This window comes from Balaenoptera physalus (assembly GCF_965194825.1).
Source record: "Balaenoptera physalus genome assembly, chromosome: 11".
Classification (NCBI taxonomy): domain Eukaryota; kingdom Metazoa; phylum Chordata; class Mammalia; order Artiodactyla; family Balaenopteridae; genus Balaenoptera; species Balaenoptera physalus.
In genome coordinates this window covers 108,852,018-108,862,459 of record NC_138896.1, presented here as the reverse complement: position 1 = coordinate 108,862,459, position 10,442 = coordinate 108,852,018, and the positions used below count along the sequence as shown (strand labels likewise).

General features: G+C 61.1%; 1 protein-coding gene across 1 annotated transcript; it reads right to left on the bottom strand.

The window, feature by feature from the left end:
* Positions 1-2,646: 2,646 nt before the first annotated feature.
* Positions 2,647-8,497, bottom strand: GP9 (glycoprotein IX platelet). The gene has a single exon (XM_082414041.1). It carries the CDS (start codon positions 5,688-5,690, stop codon positions 5,157-5,159), a length of 534 nt encoding a protein of 177 aa, XP_082270167.1. The 5' UTR covers positions 5,691-8,497; the 3' UTR covers positions 2,647-5,156.
* Positions 8,498-10,442: the final 1,945 nt, after the last annotated feature.

Here is a 10,442-nt window from a genome sequence, read left to right as displayed (position 1 = left end):
CAGGGCTTAGGGAAGGAGGGAGGCCCCCAGCTCACCTCCTCCAGAAGGAGCCCTGCCGGGCTGCCGGGAGCATCCAGGGTACACAGGTACAGGAAACACCAGTGACAGGGGCTCATCTGCCACCTTGGGCTGTGAGCCATCCCCCTACTCCTGTGCCCGGAACCCTGCACGGGGGAGGTGGCCTCACGGTGGCCCTTCCTCACCCAGAACCAAGGAAGCAGCACTTCACTCTCTCCTTTCACAATCCCAGGGCCCAGTGGGTCTCCTGCCACCCATCCTCTGCACGAAGCAGCCTCACTCCAGGGCTGTAGCCTAGAACTCAGGGGTCATTTCAGGCTCCCCACTTTCTCCCCCACCCTACAACCGTGCCCCCGGCCCCTCTGCCCAGATGGGCCCCATCCCCTCCCCTGGATGCCTCCCTGACCTCCTTGGCCTGGGCTTCCACCACCCCAAGCACCATCCCGCTGCTCTGAGGGGGGCAGCTATGAAAGGTCCCTCCCCCATCCTGACACCTTCCAGTCGTCCCCGGGCCCTCGGGAGGCAGTCCATCCTCACGCGGGTGCCCAAGGCCTCACACAGCTCCGTTCCTTCTCCCCTGCACCGTCTTGCCCACAGGAGCAGCTTCTGTCCAGGCCCTTCCTGCCCTCCCCCCCTTACCAGCCCTGCCCTTGAATGCGTGCCATTTAGAATCCCACAGATGACCAGCTGGACACCTCTGAGGACAGGCCCCAGCTGGTCCCTTGCTCACCGTACCCCCTGGCAAGAATGCGTTCCTTCCCTACCCACGCTTGGCCTGCGAGGTTCCCGTCCTGGGCCGAAGCCATTCCCTAGAGGCTTCCCGTCCTCCGTCTCAGACCCAAATGCCAGTGCCCAGGGCCTCCCGGGGCATACTGCCGGCTGCCTGCTCTGGGGTGCCCTGGCAGGTGGGGGCCTCACTACCTCTCTGGGCCTAAGTCCTCTGTCAGATGGGCCCAGACGGATGGACTTGGCCAAGGGACAACGGGGAAGTGTGTAAGACAGCACGGCCCCGCCTCTTCCCTCTCCCAGCGCCTCTTCCTTTGTTTATAAGTTACCCAAGAACAGGAGCAGGTGAGGTCAGGGGCCAGGGACCAGGAGAGGAAGCCAGGCAGGAGGGCCAGGGAGTGTCCCAGCCACCGGGCGGAGGAGGGTGGTCTGTGGCCTGGGCTGAAGGAGGACCAGAGGAAGGCTGGTGTTTTATGCCCCCGGGAGGGGGGCAGGCAAGGGACAGGGATCCGGACTCCTGAGCCAGAGACGTGGGCCCGGCCCAGAGGGCGGGGTGGGTGTCGGGGTGGAGCTCAAGGACACGGGCCCCAGCAGGCGTGAAGCTGGAGGAAGTTCCTAATTCACATTGAATGCAGTTACTTCTCCCTGGAGGGCTGCCGAGGCTGGGACCTCAGAGACCTCTGAGCCTGCACCTGGGCCGGGGTGGGGAGGGTCTCAGCCCAAGGATGCCATTGCATTTGGGGAGTTTTCACGTTGCCTATTTATGAATATATAAATCTTTATAGCGAATCTATTTTTTAAAACACGGAAAAGTTGCCTTTATGGAGACTTAGCAGAGCCAGAGTGTACGCATTCCTAAACCATTAAACGTTTCTGTAACGAGCCGGCAGCGCCCAGACTGGTTCTCTTGGCTTGGAGCTCAGAGCTGGCTCCAGTGGCCACGGATCCACAGATGTCCCACCTGCCTGGCCGGCTCCCCCGACTGGCGTCCAGGCCCACACACTGCCCCCTGCCTGTCTGTTGCCCAGAGCCCTGTAAAGACCATCGGGACCCCTGGACGGAGGAGCAGACAGTGCCTCAGGGATGGGGAGGAGCTGGGGTTGGGTCCCATCTCTGCCAGGGATACCTTGGGCAAGTCACTGCACCTCTCTGGGACCCAGGATCCCTCATCTGGTTTCGTGTTGGGGAGGCAGGTTGGGAAGTGCTACTTGGTGATCGCCAGGGGCACCAGCCCAGCAACCCTTAGAGGCACACGTATTACCATCCCTCCACCCTTGCCTTATTCAGATGAGCCGACATGCTCAGGGTAGGGAGTTCCTTGCCTGAGTCCTGCAGCCACGAGGAAGTACAGCTGTTACCCCAAATCAGGGTCTGCGAGGTCCCGGAGGGCGGGATGGGTCTTGCTCGTCACCGTTCTCCAGCGCCGTGCCCGGATCCATGCACACAGTAGGCGCTCAGAGAGCTGCTGGGCACCTGGATCAGGGCCTTGACCCCAGGGACCCCATGAATCCATAGCACCCCGAGATCAGCGGAGTCTGTCCCTGGTCCCTGACAGAGGGGACCCCTGCTGACGGGAGGGCACAGCCGCTCAGGGCACCAGGTGTGCTGCGCCCACCTGCCCAGCCTCCCCCAAGACAGGCTAACAGGCTGGGGGTCACACAAGCCTCCGCTCAAACCCCAGGTCTGCCCAGGCTGGTTTGTGACCTTGGACGAGGCATTCCTCCACCAGAGCCTGGTTTCCTCAGGACACTGATTCCTGCACTGCCTGCATCCCATCCCAGGAAGCCACTGCGAAGCCCAGGGAGCCGGGGGTGGGGTGGGTGGGTGAGTGGGAAGGAGAGGGAGGGTCCAGGTGGGCCGAGCTCCATGCACCTGCCCACCATCTTTCCAGGGATAAGAAACACCTGTCGTTTGAACTGCCTGCTCTCACTGAATGCAAGGAGCCCCACCCACATGTGACCCTTGGACGAAACCCTATAACTGGGCCGTCTGCGCTGGGCCCTCCAAACGCTCCCCAGGGCCAGTCTGTCCCAAGGCCCCCCCCTCGCCTCTGCCCACCCCATGGGACTGCCCAGACCCGGGGGGAACTCGGAGGGCAGCAGGTCCAGTCCTGGCCTTTAAGACAGGGAACCTAAGGCCGGTGTCCAGAGGGACCTGCTCCAAGTCCCCACTGAGTTCACTCCTGAGCCCCTGCCTGGGGCCAGCCCCGGGCTGGGTGTGGGTCCCAGGGCTGAGTCTGACCCTGCCCGGCCCCCGGGGCTCCCAGCGCTCCAGCCCTGACCCTCTCTGCTCCCGGCACACACTCGCCCAGGGGCTCAGCCGAGGGGCCCCTCCAGCCCTGCCTCCAGGGAAGGGAAGCCCCCCGCCCAGTCCTGTGCCCTCCCCTCCCCTCCCCCTCACAGCTCTGAAGCCCCACGTCACCTTCCCCACGGCCACTCCCCACCCTGCCCGGCCTCCGCCTGACGCCCTCCACCCTGGCTCGGGAACATCCTAAGGCAGGTCACACGCCGACGGTCACCCCCTCGCTCAGGCTGGCACTGCTCCGCTGCCCCCAGTCTCCTTCGGGAGGCCCGCCGGGACCGCGGCAGCTACACGGCTCTGCCGACACGCCCAGAACCCCTCCTGAGGGCGGGGAGCCCCCCCACTCTGCCCGGAGCTGCGGCCTCTGCTGTAGGTTCTCCCCACCGGGAGGGAAAGACTCGGCCGGGATGGCGGGTTTGGACCGACTCCCGGACATCCTCTGTGCGCTCCCCACAGGCCGGCGCCGCGGCCCTGCCGCTTCAGCCCTGATCCGCAGCCGTGGGCGCGGGGGCCACGGGGGCCTGGGGAGGACAGCCCCCCAGAAAGGAGCAGGGCAGAATTTAGGGGCACCCCACTTGGGGACTTGAGGCTGAACTGGCTCCGTTCTGGGGGTCCAGGGCCAGGAAGCTTCCGAGGGGGCGCTTCTCAGGTCTGATGGGGGACGTGTCTGGCCTGTGCCTGTGAAGTGACCACGGGCCTGGGCCTGAGTCCCCCTCCACGTGGTGCAAGAGGACAGCACCTCCTCACAGGGTTCACAGGGTACAGAAGAAAGGCCCGTGTGGGGGGTTTACGCGGAGCCTCCTACATACTAAGTGCCCAGCGAGTGGATGCCAGCTGATTCCTAATGCAGAAACCAAACTCTCAGCCTCTGGACTATTCATGTTGATTAATATGTTTTATTTGTCCCGTTGATGTATATTTAAAAAAATTTAAATTTAGTCGCCAATGCTTGAATAATTCAGAGTTTAACATAAAAATCCAGATGCCCAACCTCTCTGGAAGAACGGAAGAACGTGCACCTGGCCACCTTTCCACGTGGCAACATTCCACTGGGCCTCTATGGAGCACGGGCTCCCCGGTTTACCACAGTCTCCACCACTGCCTATTGTCCACCGGCCCCGAGTTTGGGGCTCCTGGTCCAGCCTCACCTCTGTGGGTCAGTGTCCTCCAGTGGCGCCTGGCGCCCACTTGGCCTTCCTCGTGGCACCCTCTGACCCACAGCCCCACCACCTGGACCTCCTTGCGGGGGGGATCTTTGGTATAATTATATTGGATTTGGGTTGGCCAGTAATGGATCTGTAATTATTATCTCATATGGTTGGGAAAAAGTTTAATATTTTAACTGCTGGCACCAGAAACCCACTGAGGGAGAGAAGCATCTTGTTTGAAGACTTTGGTGACCGTTGCTTAGGGCAGAGGTGGGAGCCCAGAGTTTGCAGGTGTCTGATGCCAGCATCAGGAGGGGAGTTGCTTCCATGAGAAAGGGGGGAATTGTTTTGTTTCTGAAGAAGAGGCATAGAGAGGAGGAAAAGGAGGGAGAGCGAGAGAGAGAAGAAGATGACAAAGGACGGGGCAGGGTGAGCCCAGGTGGCCTCATGGCCAGGTCAGGGCGGCCAAAGCCCATTTTGGGAACACTGATGTGCCTTGCAAGGTCTGTCACAGGTATGTCTCCTCTCCTCCCACCCGGGGTCTGTTCGCTGCTGCGTTGTTAGGACAAGGTTTTTTGCGGAACTTAGAACATTGATGTGAGGGTAGCCTGGGCTGTCTGGCGGCCCGTGTGGGAAGGAGGTGCCAGCAGCCAGGAGGGTGTGAGAACGGGACTCCCGGGACCTGGGGAAGTGCCTGGGGTGTCCAGAGATGGTGGCATTGGGGGTGGCTGGAGGAGGTGTGGAGGTGGGATAAACCGTTTTGCTAGGAACTTGGAGAACAGAGAAGCCCCAGTCAATATCTGTCAAAACAAACATGGTCGCAGGTTTCCAGGATGAGACAGACTCGGGTGCTAAGAGGGAAACATCTCCGAGCCTGGGTAAAGGCTGAGCCGCTGGTTTATTTTGAGCTACCGGTGGTTGGAATGCCCAGGGCCGGGGCCGGGGTGACCCGGGGGCCCCGGCTCAGGCCCGGGGCACGGAGACTGTGCACAGCAGGCCCGCCAGGAGAGCCAGGCCCAGCGCGGCCACGACGGCCAGCGCCGCGTCCCACCAGGGCCCCGGGTCGGCCCAGGACGCCCGCAGGCTCCAGCCGCAGCTGCCCAGCTCGGAGCCGCTGAGCTGGCCGAGCGCGCGGCCGGAGGCGGGGCCGGGGCCGGCACAGCGCACGCGCAGCAGCTCCGCGGGTGCGCGGTCCTCCAGCCAGAGGCGCAGGTACGTGACGCCGCAGTCGCAGCGCCAGGGGTTGTGCGCCACGTCGAGGCTCTGCAGCTGCGGCAGGTGGTCGAAGGCGCCCGGGGGCACTGAGCGCAGGCTGTTGTTGGCCAGCAGGAGGTGGCGCGTGTGGGCCGGGAGGGCGGGCAGCGCCGCGAGTCCCCGGCCCCCGCAGTCCACCAGGAGCCCCATGGTGTCCAGGGCGCGGCAGGCGCACGCGGCGGGGCAGTCCTCGGAGGCCTCGGCGGCCGCCCAGAGCAGGAGCAGGGCAGCCCAGACGGACATCGGGCAGGACGGGCTGCGGGGACAGTGGCCGTGAGGTCCTGGCGGCCTGCACCCGACCCGAGGGCTGGTGGGACCCGACCGGACAAGGGACCACTCACCTCCCTCTCCGGCCCGGCTGTCTCCTCCGTGAAATGGCTGCTGGGATCAAGGAAGTGAAGCGTGCGGGATTCAGGCCGGCTGACCCTCCGCGGATGGTCAGCAGGCAGGGCCGTGACGGCCGCTGCGGTGGGAGCACGGAGCGGGCTTAGTCCTTCCTTGGGAAGAGGAAGGACCCTCCCGTCCTCTGGCAGAGACCCAGCCTCTGCTCCGCGGTGGGGGGAGATGCCTGCTAAAGGATCCCAGGCCTGGCCCCGCCCCCGCCCCGAGGCCGGGGAGGGCCTCCCAGGCTGCTCCCAACATCGACCCCCAAGCCTTGGTCTGGCAGCTGGTGTGCACGCCACAGACCACACCTCGGCCCACGGATTCCAAGTAGCTTGGCCCTGGCGGAGTGAACTCTCACAAGTGGTCCCTGGTGTGGAAGGCGGCTGAGGATGCTGACGGGGGGATAGGGAAGGGGACCCAGAAGGGGCTGCGCCTGGAAAGCTGTTGATCGAGGCTCATGCTTGGAGTTGGGAAATTGAGGCCCAGAGACGGAGAGTGACTTGTGCAGGGCTGCCCAGCGCTCCACATCAGAGACCACATTGGCACTCAAGTCTCTGCTTTCTGCCGGGTTCACTGCCCCTCCAGGACTCGGTGCGGGCTGTTTCCCCTCGCGAAGACAAGCTTCCAATGAACGTTTGTTGAATAAACCAATGAATCTTGACTCAGCCAAGGACCTGGTGTCTCAGGGTGAACGCCTGCCCGTGCCCCCCACCCCCCAGGAGGGACAGAAGCTGGACTTGCCTGCCAGCCTCCTCTCTCCCTGCCCGGCCTCGTCCCACCACCTCCCTTGCCAGGGGCCCACACGGCGGGAGGTGGTGCTGGGGTGGTGAGGGCCGCTTACCTTTCAGGCCTGCTGGCGGGGCACCCCTTTCCCGTCCTGAGCTGTCCTGCCTGAGGCCACAGTGATCGCTCTGTGTGGGGCAGCCGATGGCAGCCCCTGCCCGAGTGGGAGGAAGGAAATGGTGAAAACAGCCTGGCTTATCCCTGTGTGCAGCCCCCAGAGGGCCTATCTCCAGAGGTGGGGGCCCTCGGGGTCCCAGGGACTTGCGCACAGAACCACAGGTCAAGCCCAGTTTACGGAAGGGTACAGTGCATCTCACTGCACCGCCAGTGCCCCATGATCCTCAGTCCAGGGCGTGCGGGAGAACCAAGGGGGGCCCCAGTCCCAGAAGGTGGGCAAGGCTTCCAGGAGGAGGGTGCCGTTGCATCTTCAGCGCCTTTTAACACTTTCTGATCCTTCTTTTTAACAGAGAGCTGCATCAGTCTCAGGCTAGAAGTCAAGACCATAGTCGTATGTGCATTGTATTTATTTCTATAGCGACATTCTACTCTGGGGAGTGACATCAGCTTCCCATCTATGTTAGTGATATAAAGTTCTCTATAAAAGATAAATGTATCTTTAATTATATTTTAACGTTATAAAATATGAATTAAAATCAAGCTGAACAGTGAAATATTACGAAGAATTATATCAGAAAATTAGAACATTAATGTATGCCTTTTATTATAAGTTATAAAAATGTCAGCAATATGAAATATTAACTTAGTCAATAAGGGATTTGCAGAGATGGCAACAGTTGCACCCGTGGCGGGGTGGGGGGACTGAGGTGTGGGAACCCCTGGGGTATAGCAGTGCTTTGGGAACAGGGAGAAGGAGGTCTAGCAACCAGAGGGGCCCAGGAGAGGAGCCCAGAGTTGGGGGCTGCTGAGGAGAGGGGACCCCTGGCCATCCCCCATGGCTGTGGCCAGTGTCAGCCAAGGACGTCAGTCTCGGGCCCCCAGTCCGGACGGTAGTAAACCCTCTAAAACTCAGAGGGTTCGGGCTGGAGAGCGAAACTGAGGCCCAGAGCTGCCATGCTGCCAGCCGAGGGGACACCGGAAGGTGAGCAGAGCCAGGTGTCACCCCAGCCAGGAGGGAGGGAGCCCGCACCCTCTCCAGCTGATCCTTGTTCTTAAAACAGGGTCGTTGCACCGGAGGTCACAGCGCTGGGCAGGAGAAGTCAAAGGCAGGGGGCTGAGGGCGCTTTACCCCCGGCACCCCAGACCCACAGGAATGTTCCTCACGTTCAGGACAGGGAGCGGGTGTTGGCCCTGCGACTCCCAGGCTGTTCCTGACCTGACCTCATCTGGTCGGGCCCACGCTCTCTCCTCCTCTCGGGCCTCTGAGGTTTCCTTCTTATTTTCAACATGTACAACTTGAAACCACAAAAAGCGACACAAATAAGAAATCGTTTGCATTGTGGAAAACCTGAACTCTGCAGATGAGCAGGAAGAAGATGATAAAAATTGTCCTCAACCCCAATATCCAGCAAGACTACCTTTTATTTCTGTCCTGTGAGTATTGTTTTCTTATCCAAACAGGGCCACGCAGGGTCCACGGCCTTGGGGAACCTCCTTTCGTGCCTGTGGATACAGCCACAGGTCACCAGCGTTCACGTGGCTCCACTCTGGACACATCTTCTATGTGGGGATCCTGGGCATGCAGGGCTCGCCTGCTCTCCTTATCTCCCCGCAACAGGCGTTTGTGGGGACGGGGCGGGGGGCAGCCTCTGGGCTTCCGGAGGGGACCCCCGCTTCCAGGGCTGCCTGAGCTGGCCGGCCTGGCTGACCACACGGTTCCCCCGGGGGGAGGCTGAGGCCCTCCTGCTCCGGCCTCTCGGGCTCCTTGCTAGGTCCCTCCCTCCCTCCCTCCCTCCCTCCCTGCCTGCCTGTGGAGGCCCCTCTCTCTGGCTCCTTCTGTCTGTAAACGTGCTCAGGCCTCCTTTATTCTGGAAAAATCCTATGTGCGTGTGTGTGTGTGTGCACACAGGCCTCCACGTCCTGCCTTCCCACCTGCTCCAGCGCAAGGGGTTCCTGCTCCTGTAGGAATCCCCAGGAACGGCCCCCACCATCCCACAGCCTGATCCCTGGACCCAGAGAATCTGGTGCGACCTCAGGGCTGTGTTTCATGGGACGGCTGACCCCGAAAGAGGGAGGTTTTCCAGGAGGCCTGAGCTGAACGTGGGAGCCCTTAGATGCAGACAGCCTTCTGCGGCTGGTGCAGAAGAGGAAGCGAGAGACGCAGCAGAAGGGGACGTTGTTGCGGTCACCTCTGCATTCGCAGGGCTTTGTTACAGCAGCAAGAAAAGATGAACACGAGGGCCGACTCTGCTCTTGAGCTCTGAATTCTGCCCCCTTCACCGGTTCAAGGTCATGGCAACTGCAGCGAGCCCACTCCCATCGCCCTTCCTTCTTCTCTGGACCCGTCCCATCAGATTACAGATGCCTAGAACACGGCGCTTCTGGAAAGCCCGCCCCCTAAGTCCACATCTTCCTCCAAATGCCTCTGCTTTCTCTGCCTCTTCCACAGCACTTTGCAGGACCTAAAATTATCTTCTGTTTACATTTTGCGTGCATTTACGAAATGTCTCCTCCCACTGGATGTGAACTTCAGAAGGGTAACGGCTGTTTAGGACACACCGGTGCCTGGCACAGAGCAGGTGTAAGAAGCACTTGTCAGCCTTGTGGACCACGTCTCCTCTGGTCCCAGCCAATCCGCTTCTCTCTAGGACGGCTGTCTCCTGGGCGCCGGGCTCCGCCTCTGGCGACAGAGCTTTGACCTCATCTTCAGTGTCCTCAGGTTAAAATCAGCTCCTCGGCAGGGTCCGCCCTGGCCTCGTCTCCAGCCTCCCCTGTCACTGCCTTGTAACCGGAAGCTTCATAGCAGGTCATCCTCGTCCCCTCTCCCCACCACAGGCCGTTCTCCTTCTGGAGCCCTCCCCTAAACTCCACCTGGCACTCTCCATCCTTTCAGCTCCACCTAGGGCATGACCTCTTCCAGGAAGCTCTCCTGGACTGCTCCCCCAGCAGAGTAAGTGGTGCTGCTGTTTGCTGTGTGTCTGCCCACGAGCCCAACAGCTCCGGGGGACCATGGTGGCCACACAGGACGTGTCCTGGGCGCTGTTCACAGAGCAGCTGCGACTGAAAGTTGGGCAGGGCTCTTTGGCGGTTTCAGGCGGTACATGCCTAAGACCTAAATAATGAGAAACACAAGGGGCAGAGCCCCCTTTCCCCTGCCCTGACCTGGAGGCGGAGCCTTAGTCCGTTCACTGTGTTATAAGGGAGGACGCGGAGGAAGGCCTTTATCCTGCGGACCCAGGACCCTTCACTATCCCCCTGAAGCAATTCTTCCTTCTCGCAGAAGCAGAAACCCTGCTTGTGAGTCTGAGGGCGATCGTCACCTAGACACATCACACCTGTAACCTGCCCCCACGGATTCTCTGGAACCCTTGCACCTCCTCCAGGCCGCCTGGAGCCTAAAAAAGATGTTTCCCTGAGTTGTTTCGCAGGAACTTGGAGTCATCTGTGTCCAGTTTGAGCTCGAGCTGGTTAAGACTGGTTAGGACCACCGACCCTCCAACAGGGCCTGCGCGAGTGTTCGCTCCCTGACCTTTGACATCAGAGGCCCCAAACTCCACCCTCCGAAGACGCTAACTAGGCCTTTTTCTGAGCATGCGTCCCATGAAGAAGCCTGGAGCGGAAGGACCGCACCGCGCCTTTTTCTTCTGTCCAATCACCGTTCCCTCCTCCGCAGCCTCAGCTTTATCCCATAGATACCCCAGCCCCTCGCCT